This window comes from Budorcas taxicolor, chromosome 19 (assembly GCF_023091745.1).
Source record: "Budorcas taxicolor isolate Tak-1 chromosome 19, Takin1.1, whole genome shotgun sequence".
Taxonomy (NCBI): domain Eukaryota; kingdom Metazoa; phylum Chordata; class Mammalia; order Artiodactyla; family Bovidae; genus Budorcas; species Budorcas taxicolor.
The window spans coordinates 44,428,012-44,449,556 of NC_068928.1; the positions used below are offsets into that span (position 1 = coordinate 44,428,012).

The 21,545-nt window shown below is 57.1% G+C and overlaps 1 protein-coding gene across 2 annotated transcripts; it reads right to left on the reverse strand.

Moving 5' to 3' along the window:
* Nucleotides 1–580: 580 nt before the first annotated feature.
* PLCD3 (phospholipase C delta 3) lies at nucleotides 581–21,337 on the reverse strand. 2 transcript variants are annotated; one of them, XM_052657737.1, is made up of 15 exons: nucleotides 21,082–21,337; nucleotides 9,322–9,483; nucleotides 8,996–9,224; nucleotides 8,516–8,645; nucleotides 7,441–7,669; nucleotides 6,757–6,958; nucleotides 6,450–6,594; nucleotides 5,491–5,643; nucleotides 4,105–4,248; nucleotides 3,821–3,971; nucleotides 2,928–3,044; nucleotides 1,928–2,094; nucleotides 1,649–1,784; nucleotides 1,387–1,536; nucleotides 581–1,185 (listed from the first exon to the last, which is right to left on the reverse strand). In XM_052657737.1, the coding sequence occupies exons 1-15, from the start codon at nucleotides 21,230–21,232 to the stop codon at nucleotides 1,100–1,102; spliced, it is 2,352 nt and encodes a 783-aa protein (XP_052513697.1). In that variant the 5' UTR covers nucleotides 21,233–21,337; the 3' UTR covers nucleotides 581–1,099. The 2 variants fall into 2 exon arrangements, with proteins under 2 accessions (XP_052513697.1, XP_052513696.1); XM_052657736.1 differs by having other exon boundaries at nucleotides 1,649–1,805.
* Nucleotides 21,338–21,545: the final 208 nt, after the last annotated feature.

The following is a 21,545-nucleotide window of genomic DNA, read 5'->3' on the forward strand; positions in this document are numbered from 1 at the left end:
CTCCACGCTTAATCCCAGAAAGTCACTCTCTGATGGATTTCCTCCAGATTCTGTCATCTGCAGTCTGGGCACGCTCTCCCAGCATCTCTAGAGGCACCTGAGCAGCCCCCTGCTTCCCAGGCCTTTGTCCAAAAAAGGCTGCTTGGCTGGTGGAAGGAGAGTCCCAGGTCTCTGGGATTCGTCTACTGAAGAGACAGGGGCCCAGAACCCAGCTGAGCCTGGAAAGGGGGGACTCTGTCTGAAGTCCTTCAGAGTCCTGTCCCCACCCCCTTTAAAGCTACACTTGCACCCTGGCAGAAGCCCCCCTTGCCATTCCAGATCTCCGGTGTATTTCTCAGGGGGTGGCCTTATGAACCGCTGTCCTCACAGTCTTGTGATGCTGGCAGCAGCTCTGAGCCAAGAGAGGTCAGGGCTATTTTGAGCTGTGGCAGCCCCTCCAGCGCCCTGTCCATCTTAGACAAATGGCCCAGATGTGGGAAGAGGCCCAAGGGACACTCCTTCTGCCCCGGCCCTCCCCGAGGCCTGTGGATGTGGCCTCAGCGGCACTCAGCGGGTAGCAGTGGTAAAATAAACTTGCTGCTTTATTTTGTTCTACTGACCTCTCCAGGGCTCTTCTAAGACACAAGTTAGAAACCAACTCCTAGGTCTCCCCAGAGCTGAGCCTCCCTCTCCCTCCTTGCTTTAACAGGGAAAGGGAGCTCAGGTTCAAGAGCTGGAGAGGGAAGGAGGGCCCTTAGCGGGTGGCTAGTGCCGGGGGAGGGGGCGGTGTGGGGGGTGGCTGGACTCCTTGTGGGAAGGAGGCTGGGATGGCCCTGATGGGGAGCAGAGAGTGGTCGAGGGCTCACGAGTCCCGCTCCCTAAGTCTCCTGGCAGCACCAGGCCTGGCTCTTCATAAGCCACGACAACCAGGTGGGCTGAGGCCATCTCACAGCCCGGAGCAAGGAGCCTGTTCTTCAGGAGGGGTGCAGGCAGCCCCCAGCACCCAGTTGAGACAGAGCCTGGCAGGCTCAGCAGGAGGCTGGAGGGGCTGGTCCTCCATCACCCCTTCCACTCTGGAGGGCGTGGGACGCAGACTGGCACCTGCAGAACCCAAGGTGGCTCAGCCCCGGATGCAGATGTGGACAAAGAGAGTGGCCGGTGACAGTGAGGCCCCGTCCTTGGAAAGCAGGTGGATGTGGCGGTACCCTGCGGGGAGGGTAGGTAGCCCTGCATCAGCTTCTCTGTCCAACGGCCCGCATGGCCAGGCGTGTAGGGTGCAGACCACATCCCACCCCCGGGGTGGCCTGGCTCAGGGTAGGCTCTTGGAGGAAATGGGCAGCCCCAGTGAACAGGGTCTTGGAGGCCCAGAACCCCCATCCCTTTCCACCCCCACCAACCGCCACCAACCTTGCTTCAGACTGCTGAGAGGCAGCGTGAACTGGCCCACGAAGTCATTGGGGGAGGTGGCGTCATAATCCTCTACCACGAACCGGACCAACGCCAGCTCCGGAACCCGCAACTGGAACTGCAGGGTCTGCCCCCAGCGGGGGTTGAAGCCTAGGGAACAGGCCTGGCAGTCAAGAGCCCGCAGGGCCAGCCCCAACCAGCACCTCCCTCCGCTCTCTGTGGCCCGCCTCCTACTCCCCCCGACAGCAGGGCCCTCACGCACCGTTATTGAGCACATAGTTGGTCTCCTTGCGAGCACAGTCCACGGGCACCCCGTGGATCTCGATGCGCACCAGCGGGTCCACAATGGAATTGGGCTTCTCGGCGTTCAGCTTGGGCAGCTGCTGCGCCGTCAGCACCTGTGCGGGGAGAAGGAGGGGCTGCAGCCCGGCCCGAGGTGCTCACACCACCCTCCCGGGTCCTCCCCAGGCCTCCGTTGTCCTCGGGCTGGTGCCACCCCCACAGAGGGGACCCCGGGCAGGGCAGGGCCCAGGCCTCTGACCTGGATGGTGAGAGTCGTTCTGGGGGGCCCAGGACACTCAGGGTCAAAGGTTGTGTTGGGCGACCGCAGACAGACGGGTTTCAGGATGTAGCCGCACTGCCCGTTGACGAGGAAGCGCCCGGCATTGAGGTCCATCTCGTAACCCGGTGTCTGGAAGTTCAGGGCCACTGTGGACACAGCAGGGGCAAGGCAGGGCCTCTTAGTGGCCCTCTCCTCACTGCCCAGTCTCAGGGGCTCACTGCCCTCCCCGCAGACAGACTTTGTATGGAGAGGACTTGGTTCTCTCCAGAGAGGGTCCCCCTGCCTGGGTGGGCGTACCATCCCACCCCCACCATGGCTTGGGGGCATCATGGCAGTCAGGGACCCAGCCCCACTATCACCTGTACTTCATGGCTGGAATCCCTCAAGGCCAGAGAGAGGCTTCCCTAGCTTCCGCAAGGCGCACACCCCTCTCCTTTGGAGATGCTCAGTGTCCTCCAGAGCCCCTTCTTGTCAGTGTGGACTTAGTGGGGACTGCCTCTGTGTGTGTATGTGTGTGTGTTTATGTTCGGGGCACAAGGAAGCGTCCAACTCTTCGCGACCCTACGGATGGCAGCCTTCCAGGTTCCTCTGTCCATGGGATTCTCCAGGCAAGAAGACTGGAATGGGTTGCCATTTCCTTTTCCGGGGGGATCTTCCCAGCCCAGGGATGGAAACTGCGTCTCTTGTGTCTCTCCATTGGCAGGCGGCTCCGTTACCACTACGCCGCCTGGGAAGCCCTTTTAATTTCTACCTTCATAAAAAAATTGAGATTTTACACTGGCAAGAACCAACAACCCTGATTTGTGTTTCCCCACCGACCCTGTTGACAAGTCTTTTAATAATTGTTATGACTGAGACTCATGTTTCTGACTTATGGAAAGCTGTGTTGCCCCAGCACTGCTGGGGCCTCCACGGCTCCCAGAGGCGCACCCCCACAAAGTGGCCCCTGCCCACCCCCTCTTCTGCTGCCCCCACTCACCCAGCTGACAGCCCGAGTTCCACATGTCCTGGGGGCTGTAGTTGGCCGAGTTCATCCGCAGCCCCAGCGGGTAGACACGGGTCAGGTGGCGGGCATTGTGCCTGACGAAGCTGTTCCCTGGGGGAGAGGTGGGGTGGGACTGTGGTGGCTGCTGGGGTATCACTCGCTCACTGGCTGCCAGAGTCTGTCAGCCACCTTCCCCGACCCCCGCTACCTCAAGAGACCAGCTGGGAACAGGCAGAACTCCCATCGCCAGCTCCTGCTTCCCCCTTTCCTCATTCTCTGATGAGGGGGCAGGGGGTCCTCATGAGGAGGCTCCTGAAGTCCAGAGAGGCACAGGGACCCCCTCCTGCAGCCTGGCACTGCATCCCTCCCGGAGTCCCCACATTCCTGACTCCGTGGGTGGAGCCCCCGGCCCCAGGCTGCAATCTTTTATTGCTCAACCCACAAACACTCCTCCAGCCCCGCCTCGGGTTCCAGGAACCCTTCCGTGTATGTCACACCTCCAGGCCTTGGGACAACCTGCTTCTCCAGTCTGGAAGTCCCCTCCCCCTCTTCATCTGGCTGCTTCCTCCCCCCCGCCGCTGCAGGACTCCCCCAGCCTCTGTCAGACCCAGTGGATCCCCCCCGCACCGCAGTTATCCGTCTGTGTCTGGCCCCGGACTAGGCTGTGAGCCCGTGAAGGCAGACAGCAGTCCCCCTTGCCCCAGTGCCCTCTTCTCGCATGTATACCTGGCCTGGTGCTGGGCACTCATTCCCTAAGCCCCTCTCTTCACTGCCCCCAAAGCCCTTTCACTCTCCTTTCCAGATCAACGTCAGCATCTCCCACCCACCCGGAGTCCGCTGGTCCCCACCTCCCTCCTGCCTCAGATGCCCCACATCCTGGCTCCCACCTGCCTCTCGGATGAGCTTCTTGGCCTTGCGCTCGCTGAGGGAGCTGACCTGGCAGGGCTGGGGCGGGACCGGCGGGGGGCGCAGCGTCTGCAGGCGGGCGGCGCAGCAGTACACGGCCAGGGCCGACAGCTCCGGGGAGATTTGCTTGGCCTGGGAGGCAAGCCTCAGCGGGGGTCTGCCCCCCACCCACCGGCTCCAGCCCCCTGGTCCTCCCGCCTCCCTTCTCTCGGCCACCTGTGCCCACGCTCCACAGTGCCTGCCCAGCCCGGGCTGGCCCACTCACCCGCCGCCTCTGCTCTACGGCCCCCACATCCCCCTCTTCCTCCTCCTCTTCATCCTCCTCCTCCCGCTCTGATAGGATGCGACCGTTCTCACTCCGGGTGGCTGGCAGCTTCTTCCCCTTCACCAAGACCCGGCCTTTCAGCCTCTGTAGATGCAGCAAGAAAGAATGAAGCTCTCCTGCCCCTGTATCATTCTGTGTGTCAGTCTATCATTCAGACACTACCGTGTGAGGGGCTGGCTTGGGGTGGTGAGCAGGGAAAGAGACACATATGAGTGATGCTTCTAACAGGAAAAAACCTAGGAGGGCGCCTACGGGACTATCCGGGGACCTGGCTAATGAGGTGCCTCCAAGCCTCAGAACACTGCAAGGCAGCCAATACAATGAATAAGGCAGCTCAGGGATGAAAGAGAAGGCGCTGTCTTCAGAAAAGATCTCGCATGAAAGAAATGCAGGTAGAACATGTGTTCACAGGATCCTCTTTGTCTGCCACTTGAAAGAGAAGATCACTGTCCACAGGTATATAGGTATATAGACACATGGAAAATTCTGGAAGAATATACAAGACACCATTGAAGGTAACCACTTCTTCAGAAATAGGACAAGGGGAGCAACTGCGGAGGAAAATCCATTTTTCATTGTGTATGCTCTATTTTTTCTTTTACCATGTATGTTTTCTTCATACTAATAAAAGAAGCCAAATCACACACAAAGGTGAACCCAGATTCCCTGTGTAATTTGGGATTGGGAGTAGGAGGAGAGTTTTCTCCAAGAACCCCAAAAGGATAAATGTCCTAAAGAGGCAGATAAAATGCTCTGGGGTTTGGGAGAGGAAGATGGACCACTTCTGGCCAGAGCGCTGAGGAAGTTGCTAAGGCCACAGGAAGAGGCCCTTTACTGAGCTAGACTCCAAGCAGGTGGCGCCTGGCGAGCACAGGCAGCTGGGACGGGGGCTCCAGGTGGAGGAGACAGTGTCAAACAAGGCAACGGCCAAGCCCGCAGGGGCTCTGTGGGCAGGAGGCTGGGTGGGGAGGTCAGGCCAGGTCATGGAGGGCCTTGCATGCCAGGGGCAAGGGTGGGAGGCGTCTAGTCAAAATGGAAGGTAGACAGGTGACAAGACCACCGGGTGGCGGATGTCAGATGAACGGCGACACAGGAGAAGGTTAAGGCAGAAAGGACTCTCCTGGCGGTCCAGTGGTTAAGACTCCGCACTTCCACTGCAGGGGGTGTGGGTTCAATCCCTGGGAACTAAGAACACATATGCCGCAAAAGGCGGCCAAAAAAAACCCAGAAGGTTAAGACAGAGGAGAGGGGTCCTGAATAAAGGTGGATGGTCGACCTTGGAGCCAGACCCTCCCCCCGCCCAGGCTGGGGATCTGAGAGCCTTACCTCTGGGGATGGCAGCTCCTCAGGATTCTGGGGGTCCAGTGTCTGTGTCACCAGCATGTCCCCCAGGATGGTGTGCAGGTGGCGGGCCATGGCAGCCTGCTGCTCCAGCCCGCAGTGGTTCTCAAGGGATAGGATGACGGGGTACGGGGACACCTGTGAGGGGGAGGGGCAGCAGCTCAGAGACACTCGCCCCTCCCCCACCAGGACCCCTGCTACACCCAGCCCCCCACCCCCTTCAGGACAGGCAGGCAGAAGTCTGGAGGACCCACTCTGGGGGAGGCTGAGAGGGTGGGTGTGGGACACATCGGGGTCAGTGTGTCCATGTTGGGGCAGAGGTCAGATCTGGGGCCCCGGGGAAGGGGGTGGACTGTCTGGGGAGCTGAGAGCGGGTGCAGGAATGTTTCTTTTAATAAATGCTCTTTATATGTTAATGACACTGACCATGCCATTTAGGTTGCACATTTTTCATCCCAGCCCATTATTTGTTGATGGAAAAATTCCTATAGCTTGACACATGTGGCAATTTTATGCAGGTGCAACGTTGAGCTTCTCTTTTATGATTTCCTCTTTGTGAGTCATGATTAAAATGTCCTTCCCTACCCACATGGTTTTCTTCTGGAAATTTTATGATTTTCATACAATTACTAAACATAAGGGTAGGAGAAGGGAGCCTCTCGTCCAGCGTTATTCCACCCCACTGGCCAGCTGTCCCAGCAGCACTTGGTGAAAGTGAGTCTCTGGGCAGGGGTTTCTTTTGGTTTTTGTCTTGGCCACACTGCACAGCATGCAGGATCTTAGTTCCCCGGCCAGGAATTGAACTCATGCCCCCTGAAGTGGAAGCGTGGAGTCCTAACCACTGGACCGCCAGGGAAGTCCCAGGCGGTTCTTTTGGAGGGACCAAGATCAGCTGGGGTTGCCGGCAAGGCTCTGGGGCTGAGTGTGGGGGTCCCGGGGCTCACCGTGAAGGCGTGCTCTCGCACTGCCTGGATCACGTCTCGGAAGAGGATCTTGGAGGTGAAGGTGTGGCCGTGATAGATGACCGGCTCACCTCCTGGCCCCTCCCAGCAGTCCAGCTCCACACAGCGGCATCCCTGGGCAAAGGCCCTGCGGACAGACAGATGGACAAAGTATCTTGTGGGTGGCGCAGAGCAGGGCAACGGGCAGGCCTCCTCGGCCCCAGGAAGCCCACAGTGGGAGTTGAGCCCCTTATCGCCCCCAAACCGGCTCCCAGACCTGTTCAACCCCACCACCCTTGCACTGTGGTACCTGACGTAGGCCTCAGTGCTGCTGGGTCCCCCGATCTGAGAATCGGTCAGGTAGGTGTTGTGCGAGGAGGAGATGAAGTAGTGGGCGAGGGGCTGGTCCATGTCCTGGAACACGCGTGTGTGGGCCGAGTCCAGGGCAGCCCCCTCAGGGGACAACAGGTACATCATGAAGCCATCCAGTGTCATCAGCTCATGCTGCTTGGCTGCAGAAAATGGGCAGAAGAGAGCATCAGGCTATGCAGGGACCCCTGTGTCTGGCCCCCAAAATCTCAAAGCTCACTCAGCTTAGTAATCATGAGCACTTGTCTACTGACTGGACTCTACATAAGTTATGCCGGTGGTTTTTTTTTTTTTGCGCCATGCCACACTGCTTCTGGGATCTCAGTTTCCTGACCAGGGACTGAACCCCGGTCCCACCGCAGTGAAACCCCAGAATCTTAACCACTAGACCACCAGGGGACTCCCGAGTTATGCCATTTAATTTCAACTCAACCCTGTGAGGAAGATACATTACTATGCCAATTTACAGAGACGGCAGCTGAGTCTCAAAGAGGTGAGGTGAGCTGCCCAAGATGGCGCCCACAGTCAAGAACAGCAGAGCCCACTTAGCTGGGGACCCAGACCTGTCAGACGCCAAGCCCCGGGCTGCGTTGGCCCCAACCCCATCTGGCAGACCCTTCTTTACCTGTCTCGTTGAGCTCATAGGTGTGGATGAGCTGCTGGGCGTGGGCCAGCGTGGCCTTGGGCTCTCCCTGGTCCTCCAGAAACTCCAGCAGCTCAGGGGCGCTCAGCACGCGGTCCTCTCCCGAGTACCGATGGAAGATCTCCTCTAACTCAGGGCGTTTCAGCAGCCGCCGCAGAAATTCCTCAATCTCAGGCCCCTCCAGCCGCTCATTTTTGGAGTGGTCACACTCCTAGAGGGCAGGAGGGAGAGGCTCAGAAGAAGACAACACCCTGGACGAGCCGGGTGCTCTCACACCCATGCTCTGTACACAACCCCGTCATCCACCACAGCTGGGACAGGAGGTGATGTCTCCCATTTCACAGGTGGAAAAACTGAGAGCTGGCAAGGCCGCAGGTCTCACTCAGACTCACGCAGCTGTTAGATCGTAGGGCTGGGGTTCTAAAGACGGTCTCTTGGGTTCAGGGCTTATCCCTCTGCCTACCCCAAGAATCAAGATGGGGGAGGAAAAACTGTGAGCTTCAGGCAGGGTTGAGCCTCTGTGCCGGCACCCCCGCTCTTGTGCGTATGCCGTACTGTTCTCACATGTTCACACCAAGGTCAATGAGCAACACGCAACTGAGAATGCACATGGTCCAGTCCACGTGGCACGTCCGTCCAGGAGTACAGGTGCCGTGGCCCTGCTGTCCCTCAGGGTCACACAGTCCACATGCTCCAACTGGGCCACGGATGGAGAGCCCACCCCCGTGGGCCCCTCCCACACATAGGGTGTACACAGTCACGTGTGGAGGTGCCACACATGCCACAATGGAGGGGGTGTGCTCACGCATGTGCCCATGAGCCCGAGGTCCTCACTACCTGGGCTCTGCCTGAGGGTGAGGAAGGAGCTCTGGGCCCAGGCTCCCAACCTGGCTCAGTGGCTTCCCTGGGTGAAAGGGTGGACTAAGGCCCACATGCAGCCTTTCTGCAGAAAGAGGCCACTCTCCACAAAAGCCTGGGGTGTGGGTGGGGCGGGGGAAGGGAACTGAGGACTCCCATGGCTGGGGGAGCAGAGGTCAGAGTGGCGGCAGGTGCCCACCTTGAAGAGGCGGTAGGCGTACATATCGTTCATGTCCACGTTGACCATGCGGAGCAGGTTCTTGATTTCCTTGAAGCTCATCTTACTGTCCTGGTTGGAGTCTGCCCGGTGCAGATAGGAGTGGATCCAGGTGTGGGTGCTCAGGAAATACCGGCAAGAGGCTGGGCCCCGCCCCAGCTGACAGGTAATTGACAGACAGGCAATCTCCCCCGACTACACACACACTCATCCCCTCCCGCCTGGGGGCTCCCAGTTTGGGAACTGTGCGTTCCTCTCAGCCTGTGAACTGCCTGAGCTCCGTAGGAGCGCATCCTTTGTGGGACCCGGGCTCCCCAGGGGATGCCTGGCCGCCACCCTCAGTTCTGAAGACCAAATCTCAGGGCCCCTAAGAGTGGAGCCACGCCTCTCCTGGGGCTGGGAGTCCTCCCGGCATGGGGCTGGCCCCTCCATGCCCGCCTGCCACACTCCCCGGGAGGATATTGGTCAAGGCGCTCGCGTTGGCTCATGGCATCGAGGCGCGCGCGCAGCTTGGCCAGACCACGCACCCAGCGCTGCGCCTCCTCGGCCGTGGGCGCCACCAGGTCCAAGTTCTTGCGGCGCCCCTTAAAGGCGATGGTGAGGCAGCGCGCCGGCTCGAAGGCGCCCCCGAAATGCCGCAGGCCCTCGGACTGGTGGCCCTCGCGGATGGCCTCGATATGCTGGACGAAGACTGTGGAGAGGAACGGGCCGCGCGCGGCCGGGTCAGCGCAATGAGGCCAGGCCGCCGCTGTCCCCAGCCCGTCCATGCCCTCCCTGGTCCCGCTCACAGATGTGCTGCGAAGGCGCACGCGGGATGCGCCGCTGGAACCACACGCTCAGGCCATCCTCCTGCAGCCGGTACAGCCGCTCCTTCTGCCACGTCGGCGAGCGGATCTTGCAGAAGCGGGAGCCCCGCAGCATGGCCCGCACGTCCTCATCCTCCGACAGGCCTGCGGGGACGGGGACGGGAGGCCAGGGGCACCCTGGAGTTCTAACCCGCTCCGCAGCAGGGAGAAGCAGGCCCCAAGTCTGGGCGGACTTCCACAGGCAGCTGTTCCTCTCCAGGTAACAGGTCATAGAACCCGCTTTGGCTCTAGGCTTTTTGGCCCCAAGGCCTGTGCTCGCTGTGTCCAACCCAGGGCCCCCTGGAAGGGGTGCCAGTAACAGGCTGGCCCTCCTCCCAAGCCTCCCCTGGAGGCCTCAGAACAGAGCTATTGCTCTAGACACTGCCTGGGCCTCCAGCCTGTTAAAGGTCACCTTTTCTGCCACTGCCCTCCAGGCTTCAAGCCTAGAATCTGCTATCAAGAGCCTTTTCCCGTGAGACAAAACTCTGACCATCAATAGGGTTGTTTTTGTTCGGTTGCTCAATCGTGTCCAACTCTCTGAGACCCCGTCCTTCACCATCTCCTGGAATTTGCTCACACTCATTCCATCCAACGATCATCAAGAGGGTAGTCTCACTATCCAACCTAAGTCTTTCTTATTGCAACCCAAGCTCCTCACCTCTGCTTTCTCAAGGACAAGGAGGTCACTCTGGCTCCAGGGTCTGAGACCAAGCAGGCCAGGCCCAGCCCTGCTTTGGCCAGCCAGGGGCTGACCTCCAGATGCCCTGGTGAGGCCCAGCAGAAAGCATGATCTCCTGTGACACTGGTGTCCCCCTTGTCCAGACACTGTTATAACCCCATGTGCTCTCCGGTCACAGCGTCCCTCTTCCTTAATACGACAAAATGCTTATAAGGCACCTACTACATGCCAGACCCCACTCATGTATTAACACACAGGAAAACAAGTACAGAGATGCTTTGGGAACTTGCCAGAATTCCATGGCTGGGGAGTGGTGGAAACAGGCTTTAAACCCTGGAGGTCAGGCTCCAGCATCTTCGTCCTTGGCCAGCACACTGACCCCTCTGCTCCTTCTTCTATCCTCTTTACCCCTCCCTGCAACCACCCTGGGCCTGGGGACCTAGGACAGAGTGGGATTCAGGGAGTCAAATCCCAGCTCTGTCATTTCCGTCACTTACACAGCCATGGTGGCACTACCCTGTGACTGCTCTAAGCTTCCAGGTCTCCATGATAAAGTGGCGACCACAATAGTAGCTGCTGCAAAATCCAAAATTCAGTCAAGCTGCTGACTGCTCTGTGGGGCCACACCCTTTGCTAGGATGTGTCTCAGCAGGGGTCAAAAATAAAAGTTTGTGAGCCAGGGGACAATAGAATGGGTGGGAACCAGTCAAACTGTAGGGTCCACGCCCTTTGGAAAGGACAGGGCCGGCCAGCGGTGGATGTGGGCCCAGAGATTCCAGAGAACTGGAATCTGAATTTGTATGTGATGCCTCCAAATTTTTCAGTGTTGGCAATTAAATCAAATTGAAATAAAAATCCCCAAACACCACTGTGCGTGCCAAAGGAAACAGGACAGTGGGCCTCTCTTCCTCCTTTTATTTCAACAGGCTCCCAGCACTGGGCTTGGCTTTAGGCTTTGTGCCCCATCCCTCAAGGACCCTGCTTGCCTGATTGCAAACTCTGACCTGAGGAATCAAGTCTAAATCCCTGCGACTGCCTCTCCCTGACTCTGGGAGCCTTTGTAGGATCCTTCTCCATCTCTTCTTCATATCAGAGTCCTTCAAGGACCAGCTCAGATACCACTCCTCTAGGAAGCTTTCTCTGATCTATCCTCAGATCCCCTTCTAAACTGAAGCACTGACCACCAACGACACTTTTTACTTTAATTAAATCATCCCACCTAAATTGTAATTTCAGGGGATTTTTAATAAACTGAAGCACTGGGATGTCCTCACCCCAGGGCTTGTCCCAGACCCAGGCTTGCAGTCAGTGTTCTCTGAAAGGTGAGGCAGATGGAGAGACAGCTGGGGGACTAAGTGCATTCTAGTCCCAGCCTTGAGCCATCTGTCCTGACTTCTGAGCAGCAGCCTTGTGGGTCAGGGTTTCTCAACCCTGGCTGTGCGTCAGAATCACCTGGAGAGGTTGCGAAACCCATGATCCAGAGATTCTCGTTCAACAGGTGCAGGTTGGGGATTGGATATCGGTATATTGGGTATCTGTCCTACCTTGTGGGACTTTCCTCATGGTCCAGTGGTTAAGAATCCATTGCCAATGCAGGCGACACAAGTTCGAGCCCTGGTCTGAGAAGATTCCACATGCTGCGGGGCAACTAAGTCCGCACGCTCAACTACTGAGCCCATGTGCTGCAACCACTGAAGCCCCTGCTCTACAACAAGAGGAGCCACCGCAACGTGAAGCCCACTAACCGCAATGAAGAGTAGCCCTTACTTGCAGCAACTAGAGACAGTCGCAGCAACAAAGACCCAGGGCAGCCGGGGTTAAAAAAGAGTCTACTTTGTGACTTTGAGAGAGACTGTGATCGAGAATCACGGACTCAGAGGCAGGAGGAGAAACCTGCCATCCTTGAGAGGTTATGGGGACTTCCCTGGTGGTCCAGTGGCTATGAATCCGCCTTGCAATGCAGGGGGCTCAGGTTCGATCCCTGTTTGGGGAACTAAGATCCCACATGCTGTGGAGCCTGTGCACTCTGGAGCAGCTAAGTGCAACCTCGAAGCCCTTGTGCTGCAACCAGAGAGTCTGTGTGTGGCCAGGAGAGAGCAGGATGAGGCAACAATATTCCCCCATGCCATTGCTAAGACCTGATGCAGCTGAATAAATATATAAAAAATAAATAAATAAAATGGGCTATGGTCCCCCTTGGGGCCAGTCTGTGACCCTAATGGCTCCAAGGGGTCTCTCTTTAAAATAAAGGACGGAAGAGAGGCCCATTGTCCTTGGAACTGTGGCCTTCTGGAAGGGTCAATGCCCACTCCATGCCACCTAGCCAGGAAGGGGAGGTGGAACCCTCCTGCTTCCACACAAAGAGCTAGAACATGGCGTGTGCCAGGCCAAGAGACTCACCAGACCCTCAGCCCCCTATCCTCATATCTGGGCAACCCCATCCTCTCTTCCTGAGGGTGGGGGGCAGGGAAGTCAGGGGGCCCTGTAGTGCCACCGGGCTGAGCCCACCCCTTCTCAGCCTTCTCAGCTGTGGGAAAGGGGACTTCTCATTTCCATGACAACTAAACTCTGTAGCTGGAGCCGCCTCCCCTGACCCGGCCAGGCCTGTGATGCCAAGCCCAGAGCTGGGGGGTGGGGAGGAGGGGAGCGGGTGAATGACTAAGGCCGGAAATGGAGGTGAGTCACCATCACCGAGGGCCTGTTTTGTCCAGAGTTTTCTGCAAACAGGACATGGAGAAAGGCAGCCTGAGCTCCTGACTGGCCCCCCAGGGGGACAGATTCCCATGTTGACGGGGGCCCTGCTCCTGGCTCTCACCCCAGCTCCCCAAGGGCCTGTGTTGGGAAGGGGTGACATTCCATTCTGCCCGCCCTACCAGCAAGGGCCCCCAGATCACACTGCGCCTTGGACCACGCTGTCCTCCGCCCACACTGCCAGTGGAAAGGCTTCACAGAATGAGGGTGAAGTGCCAGGCTGGGCCGGATACTGAGCACCTGGATGGCTATCTCTATTTCTCCACTGCTTGAGCTTCTGAACCCTGGGATAGTGAGAGGTATGGGGTGTCAGACAAGAGGGGCAGAGGGAAGGGGGTGAGGTCAGGAGGAGGGTCCAAGCTCTGGGCAGTGATCCTGGGAGCGGCCTGGCCCTCTGCCTAGCTGCCCAGCAAACATCTTCTCAGTCCTGCCAGACCCAAACCCACAGATGTTTCCTGGACGAGCAGGTTCACTAGGAGCCTACCTCCTGCAGTTTCCGTGGGTTATTTATCCATTTCTGCCTATCTATCCATTTCTGGAGGGGGCTGGGCCAGCACCCTGGTCACCTCGACTGGGCAGGCTGGGGAACAATCATGAAATAACAGTAGTAAAAATGAGGACAATCAGTAGCCAAAAGGTGGAAACAACCCAAGCGTCTATCAGCAGATAAACGGATAAGTGAAATGCGATCTATCTGTTCGGTGGGATATTATTCAGCCGTATAAAGAGTGATGTCTGATCTCTGCAAAGTACGACATGGATGAACTTTGACAACATTATGCTAAGTGAAATAAGCCAGACCCAGAAGGACAAACATCCGATTCCATTTAAATGAGGTGCCTAGAACAGTCAAATCCATAGAAGCATTTTATATCATTATACCTCAGTTAAAAAAATCCAGAGACAGAAAGTAAATTAGAGGTCACCAGGGATTTTGGAAAGGGACAAACAGGGAATTATGGCCCAATGGTCACAGAGCTTCTATTTAGGGTGATGGGAAAGTTTCGGAAATAGCACAACATTGCCGATGTAATTAATGCCACTCAATTATCCGCTTCAAAACGGTTTACATGGCCAATTTTATGTTATGTATATTTTAGAAGGATTTTTAGAAATAAAGGGACTTCCCTGGTGGTCCAGTGGTTAGAATTCCGTGTTCCCAATGCAGGGGGCACGAGTTCGATACCTAGTGGGGAAACTAAGATCTCACATGCCACATGGCACAGTCAAAAATAATGATAATAATGATGTAATATGCCAGGAGGGGCTTCCCAGGTGGCTCAGTGTGTAAAGAACCCACTTGCAATGCAGGAGATGCAGGTTCAGTCCCTGGGTAGAGAAGATCCCCGGGAGGAGGGCATGGAAACCCACTCAAATTTTCTCGTCTGGAGAACCCCATGGACAGAGGAGCCTGGCGGGCTATAGTCCATGGGATCGCAGAGTCAGACACGACTGAAGCGACTGAGCATGCGTGCCAGAAACCACTTTAAATGGCTGAATTAATTCTCAATAAAGCTGTTAAAGAGGCAGCTAACGAATTTGTTCAGGGTTGCAGGGTCGATAAGTGGTAGAGCTGGAGTGTGTTGAGAACTGGGGAGGGAGCTCACCCAAAGGGCTCTATGGGGCTGAACCCTAATCCACCTGGGGCCTGTCCACAGGGAGCTTGAAATAAATGATAAAGAAGGAAACTGAGACAGCGCCTGGGAAGGAAGATGGGTAGTTTGCTCCATCCCTGCTCCTGAGTCTCACGGCCTCCAGCTGGTTCTGTCCCCCGCTCAGCCCACTGTCATCGGCTCGGGCCCAGACACCCTCCCTGAGCTGAACGTTCACCTCTGCCCCGAGAGGGACCAGAAGGTGGTGGGAAACGGGCAGCCCCACAGTTTCCCAGTGACCACCTTCGCCCTGGGCAATTCAGGCTGTGTACGGTCGGGGGGCCAGAGGGGTTCTGTGGCCAAGGCTAGGAGTGGTGCAGGAATCTGCCTCAGCGACAGAGTTGGAAGAGGCTGTGGGAGGCCAAGTTCATCTCTGGCCCTTAAATCCCACTGTTCTGGACTACCCTGGTGGCTCAGTGGAAAAGAATCCACCTGCCAATGCAGGAGACACAGGTTCAATCCCTGATCTGGGAAGATCCCACACGCAGCGGAGCAACTAAGCCCCGGTGCCACAGAACTACTGAGCCTGTGCTCTCGAGCCCGCGAGCTGCAACTAGTGAGCCCACAGGCCCTAGAGCCTGCGCTCCGAAACAAGAGACGGCACCGCAATGAGAAGCCTGCGCACGGCAACTAGAGAGTAGCCCTTTCTTGTCGCACCTAGAAAAAGCCCTCGCACAGCAACGAAGACCCAGCGCAGCCAAAAACAAATACATTAAATAGATATATACATTTTGTTTAATGTTAAAAAAAAATCCCACCCTTCTCATAGATGGGCCACTGATGGTCAGAGAGGACGAAACATGTCTGCTGAAGAGTGTGGGTGGCCCAAGGCAGGGGCGGATGTAAGGACTGTGGAGGGGGCAGGGGTGGGAGGTGCTGTCTGGTCACGGGGTGTATATGCAGAGGCCAGGGTGTGTAAGGACTGAAGGTGTGTGTAGGGTGGTGTATGCATATATGGTGTGTGTACCTGTGTGTCTGTGGGAGGCGGTCGGTGGGTAGGAGGAAGGTGATACGCTTGGTATGGAAACTAGGCTGTGTGTGTGTGTGTGTGTGTGTGTGTGTGTGTGTGTGTGTGTGTGTGTGCCAGTACACACTCAGAAAGGGCACCCAGGACTCTAGCAGGAATGTGAGACATGCAGGCAAGAGCGACAGACAGCCGCCAGCTTCATGCCAACAGGGGCAGGGAGGAGAGCAGCTTTTCCTGGTGACTGAGGCCATGAGGCTCTGGGAGGGGACAGGCAACGGTGAGGGGTTCCCACCCAAATCCCCGAGCCAACAGGCAGCCCCACACCTTGGGTACCAAGCGAGTCCCCCTCACCCAGGCTGGCTGCCACACCCAAGGCTAGAACTCAGTGGAGCTCAGCGCCAGAATCCATAATGTTCCCCGAAACATCAACAAAGTCAGGGAAGGGTGGCGGCGCTCCCCTGCTCCAGGCGGACACAAGGCCATGAAGGTGGCATCACCTTTCTCGGAGGGGCCAGACCAGGGGTGAAGGCTGTCTGGGGGCTGAGATGGGGCTCCCCAGAGCTGAACAAGAAGAGGTGAGGGGGCCACAATGCAGGAGAGAGCCAGCCCCGAGGCCCTGCCTGGCACAGCCCAGCCCTCCCCACCACCCAGGCCAGGCATCTGCCTGGACCAGGGGCTTCTCGGAAGACCCCCCCCAGCAGCTGCCAACCTCCCCCCGGGAGCCCCACTCACCCTGCAGGACCTGTTCTGGGCAGACCGGGGGGAGAGCACGCTTGCCCTGTGGCATTTGGTGGTGTGTACAGACTGGAGAGGGAAGCGAGCAGCTTCTGCCCACTCAGTGCTCTGCTCCGGGGGATTAGGCGTGGGGGTGGGGCTCTGGGGTGGCAGGACTGCCAGGTAAAACTCGGTATGCCCAGTTAAATGGGGGTTTCAGATAACAACAAATAATAATTTGGTATCAGTATGTCCCAAATTATGTGTGGTTTATCTGAAAAGTGCATTTAACTGGGCATCCTGTATTTTGGGGGGCAGCCCTATGAGGACACTCCCTGGAGGTTGGCAGAGCCAATATGGGGGAGGGGTGTAGCAGGTCCCTTCCCACCAGGCTTAAATCACTCATCCATTCATTGTGTTAAGAGCGTGGACTCTGGGCTGACTTCCTGGGTTCAAATCCTCAAATCCTCTCTTAGCTATAGATGCTTCTGAGATTTGAATCCTGGGCTAAGTTACTGAACCTCTCTAAATCTCAGATTCCTCACTTGAAAAATGAGGTTAGGGATTTCCCCAGTGGTCCAGCGGCTAAGACTCTGCTTCCAGTGCAGGGAGTGCAGGTTCGATCCCTGGCCAGGGAACTAGACCCCACATGGTACCACTAAGAGATCTCACGGCACAACTAAAGATCCTGCATCCACAGCCGAGACCTGGTGCGGATAAATGAACATTTTAAAATAAGATGAAGCTACTGGTTCCACCTACTTCATAGGCTGTGACATTAGATGTGAAATGCACTAGCACAGTGTTACAAAGGTGTTAGCTGTATGTATATGTACGTGTCAGCCGCTCAGTTGTGTCTCACTCTGTGACCCCATGGACTGTAGCCCACCAGGCTCCTCTGTCCATGGAATTCTCCAGGCAAGAATTCCCTGAATTCTTTCCCCAGGGGATCTTCCCAACCCAGGGATCAAACCTGGGTCTCCTGTATTACAAGTAGATTCTTTATCATCTGAGCGACCAGAGGAACCCAGGCAATAAAGAGCCATCATTCAATGACGGCTTTGGCAGCAGACAGGCACTGCTGCCGCTTAGCCGTATGGCCTTGGGTGGGTGACTTCTCCCCCTCCACCTCGAGCCTCTCATCTGTCACATGGGGACAGCTCAGCACCTTCCCTGCGGATGGAGAGGATTAAACAGGATTGGGGCTGCTGTGTGCTCAGCACTGCGCTGTGCTTCTGGCTCCTCTTCGGCTCAATTCTTCCCTGGCTTCCTAGGAACAGGTTGGGCCAGCAGCCCAGCCTAGGGGCAGGGGGCTGGAGCAGGCTGGACCCTGTGCTGCACAAATGACTCCCACTCAATATGGGGGCTGCCTCCCTCCCCCTTCATCTTAGTTTCCCCCAGTATGGCCCTCCCAGCCCTTTCTTTTCCTTGAGCCCCTCTGAGCCTTTGACTCTGAGCCACTCCCTGCCCTGGCCTCTTGACCTGATTTGAAAGAAAATCTGTTCTGTTGGACTAAGGGGCGGGGCTTCCCTGGTGGGTCAGTTGATACAGAATCTACTGCAGTCAAGAGACCGCCTACGACGCCGAGACCCAGGTTTTATCCCTGGGTCATGAAGATCCCCTGGAGAAGAAAATGGCAAACCACTCCAATATTCCTGCCCTTGGAAATTCCATGGACAGAGGCTCCTGATGGGCTACAGTCCATGGTGTCACAAGAGTCGGACACAACTGAGAGACTCAACCGGCACCAAGGGGTGTGACAGAGGCAGTGACCAGGCGCGGCCCTGAGGATCATTCTGGGAGAGGCAGCAGCCACAGGGCTCGCATCGAAAGCTACGTGGGTGGTAGACACAGGCCTTGGCCTTGTGGGCCTGAGCAGCTGGGCCCCAGGACACCTGGGTTTCGCCTCCACCCTGTTCCTGGACTCAGTGAGGCCTGGGGAAGGGGCATTCCCCATGGAGTCGACATTCTTATCTCAGAAGGCAGTCGCTCAACAGGATGGTGCAGCAGCCAAGGGGAGGGAGGGTGCCCAGGTGACAGTCTGACGCCCAGATAGTTCCCAACAGTGTCACCGTCACAGGGTGCCCGGGACTCCCGTGCAGCCTTACTCAGCCACAGGTGCTGAGTCTTGGGCTTAGCACTAATTACTTGTCTACAAGTGTTTCCTAGACTGTCCTCTCCCCCAGGGCTAGGTATTCTCCATCTCTGAAGCCCCAGCCCTGGCACAACACCCTGGTACCCGGATGTGAAGTCACTCAGTCGTGTCCAACTCTTTGCGACCTCATGGACTGTAGCCTTCCAGGCTCCTCCATCCATGGGATTTTCCAGGTCAGAATACTGGAGTGGGTTGCCATTTCCTTCTCCAGGGGATCTTCCCAACCCAGGGATAGAACCTGGGTCTCCCACATTGCAAGCAGACTCCTTATGATCTGAGCCATGGGGCTTGGCAAATGTGTGCAGAATGAGGAGACAGGCAGGTGGGCAGGATTGTCACCCCGACCCTCCCATGGCAAACGTAACCCTCAGGGGCGGCTCACTCCCGGGGCTGCTTTTCTGGCCTAACGCCAGCCCTTTGTTGTCTCCGCAGCACCGCAGTTCCCCATGGGGATCATTCTCTCCACCACTGTCCTGTAAACCAGAGGATGATACCGCCACCCACGAGAGACATCTCCCAGATCCCGCTGACAGCAGAGTCCAGCTCAGTCCACCTCCCTGTAGTCCTGGATCCGTTCTGGTTCCACAGCTCACATCTGAGCCTCCCCTCCACCACTCTGCCCAACCTACCCCTCAGCCTCCCTTCAGTGGGGCTCCCTGTTTTACCCCTGTGTTCATCCAACCCACCCTTACCCTACATAGTTCCTGCTCTCCTCTTGTCTAAGACCTTTCCTGAGCTCCTGACCCCCTCCAGGCGCCTCAAGGATCCAGCCTCTCCCTGCATCTCCCCTTTGGCCTCACTCCAGTCTCCCTCCAGTTCCGGGGTGCAGTCAGGGCTCCCCAGCCTCATGCTTTAGCCTTCAGAGCCTTGTTTCTTGGTTTCATTGTCTGACACCCTTGCTGTCGCTTCAGCTCTCTAAGAGCCAGGGCTATGTCTGTCTTGTTTCTTGCTGAACCCCTAGGGCAGAGCATACTATGCTGCTGCTGCTGCTGCTAAGTCGCTTCAGTCGTGTCCGACTCTGTGCGACCCCATAGACGGCAGCCCACCAGGCTCCCCCGGCCCTGGGATTCTCCAGGCAAGAACACTGGAGTGGGTTGCCATTTCCTTCTCCAATGCAGGAAAGTGAAAAGTGAAAGTGAAGTTGCTCAGTCGTGTCCGACCCTTCGCAACCTCATGGACTGCAGCCCACCAGGCTCCTCCATCCATGGGATTTTCCAGGCAAGAGTACTGGAGTGGGGTTGCCATCACCTTCTACGAGAGCATACTATAGGCACTCAATAAATGTTGGTTGAACGGATGTGTGATTGATGAAGCATAGGGCAGAGAGCATGTCTTCTGTGTTTATAAGGAGAGTGCCAGTCACAGTGATCAGAACACAGAGCTCAACAAATTCAGGTCAAATGAAAGGAGGTAGAAATAAGAACAAAAACAATGGAGGACAGAGGAAAGTAAGACCAGAAGGACTGCCCTGGTGGTCCAGTGGCTAAGACTCCGCACTTCCAGTGCAGGGGGCGTGGGTTCAACCCCCGGTCTGGGAACTAGATCTTACATGCCCTGTGGCTGTAAGAGAAGGCAAGACTGGCAAGAGAGACCTCTGCATTTTACCCCAAGATTCACACAGGCAATCCTGTCCTTCTGTTCCCTCAGTCCCACCTCTAGCCTCTCCATCATTAACTGTTCTACTGACCACAGTTCTCCTACACCACTTCAGTTTTACAGTACTTTGCGTTGTATAATATACTCTCACAGGGACGTCCGTGGTGGTCCAGTGGTGAGATTCTGTAAGACTCTGGCCTCAATGCAGGGGCCAGGGTTTGATCTCTGGTCAGGGAACTAGATCCCACGTGCCACAACTAAAGGGCCTGCGTGCCATGAATTAAGGCTTGGTGTTGCCAAATAAATAATAAGATAAAAAAATAAATACTAAAACATTACTTTCACACACACGCCCCCTCATTCAAGCCCTCAATCCCCACTCAGTCCCACTTTGCCCAGATTCTGAGAGGCTGCCAGGGGCAGTGTGGGCTTACACGCCAACCTTTGCCCTCTACTAGCTCTACGGTCATGGGCAAATTCCTTACTTTCTCTTCCTCATCTGTGAAATGGGGATTATACCACCTACCTCTCAGGAAGGTGAAGAAGATTGATGGGCACCACATCCCTAACCACTCAGTGCTGGCCTGCGTCTAGGAGATGCTTGATAAACCACAAATGCATTCCGTTCCCCCATGACTTCCTCAAATCTAAGAAGGCATCTTGGGCTTTCTGACCCAAAGGTCAGTGTTCTCACCAGTTAGACCAGTCCTTCCAGGGCTGTGCGGCTGCTCTAATCCCAGTGGGGACTGTAGGGTTGCAAGGTCGGCATGAGATGCCAGCCTCTTCCACAACTCTCATGCCCTAAGAGGCCCAAGAATCCAGGATGCTCGAAGACCCTAGAAGGCACAGGGTTTCCGGGAGGGGGTGACGGGCATCCTAAGCCTGTCTCTCCCTTTCTACTCTTCCAAACTTCTCGGACTCCAGTCCGCAGCCCTCGTCCAAACTCCCACTCTATACTCCCAGAAGTTGTCCTGGAAGCCTCGCTCAGACTCGGGACCTCGGGTGACCCCAGGTGTGACACTCCACCCCGCCCCACTCTGGAACGGCGCTGGCCTTCCATCCCTCGCTAAACTCCCCACATCCCTACTGGGAAACCCAAGAAGGGCTTGCCGTAACACCCCGATCTTCCCAAGATGCACCCCCGGGGCGCATCCGCGCCCACCCGCAGCCACCCCGGCCGCTCACTGACCCATCTTCTTCAGCGCCCGGAGCCCGGGCCTCTTGATGTTGCCTTCCTGGGATGCGGGCGGGGACAGGAGCCCTACGGGCGTTGCGACCTGGGCCGGGACCAGGGGCTCCTCGGGCTGCCGCCGGCGGTTCCTCCAGCTACCGCACAGCATGGTCGGGGGGCCGGGGCCGGGGCCGGGCCCGTCCTCGGGCCTGGGGTCAGCGCGCGCGGTGCGGAGCGGAGAAACTTAGCGGCGCCGGGAGCGAGTCTCGAGGAGGAGGTGTCGGGAGGAGGGAGAAAGGGAGGGACGAGGGTCAAGGAAGGAGGGACCTGGAGCTGGAGGGCGGGGCCGAGGACGGCGCTGGGGCGGCGCGAGGCGGCGGCGAGGGAGGCGGTGACCCCCGCCGGGGAGCGGGGCACCGGCTCACAAGTGGGGCGGCGGCCTGGCTGGCGCACCCGAGTCTCCGCATTCGCCCTCTGCTCCT

Bases quoted from the DNA above. Each gene is read 5' to 3' on its own strand.
- PLCD3 (XM_052657736.1), bottom strand. From the start codon at position 21,232: ATGCTGTGCGGTAGCTGGAGGAACCGCCGGCGGCAGCCCGAGGAGCCC. The intron at 9,225-9,321 runs GTGAGCGGGACC...TCCTCTCCACAG, and splicing joins TGCGCCTTCGCAGCACATCT to TCTTCGTCCAGCATATCGAG. The intron at 4,249-5,490 runs GTAAGGCTCTCA...CTGCATCTACAG, and splicing joins AGGAGCTGCCATCCCCAGAG to AGGCTGAAAGGCCGGGTCTT.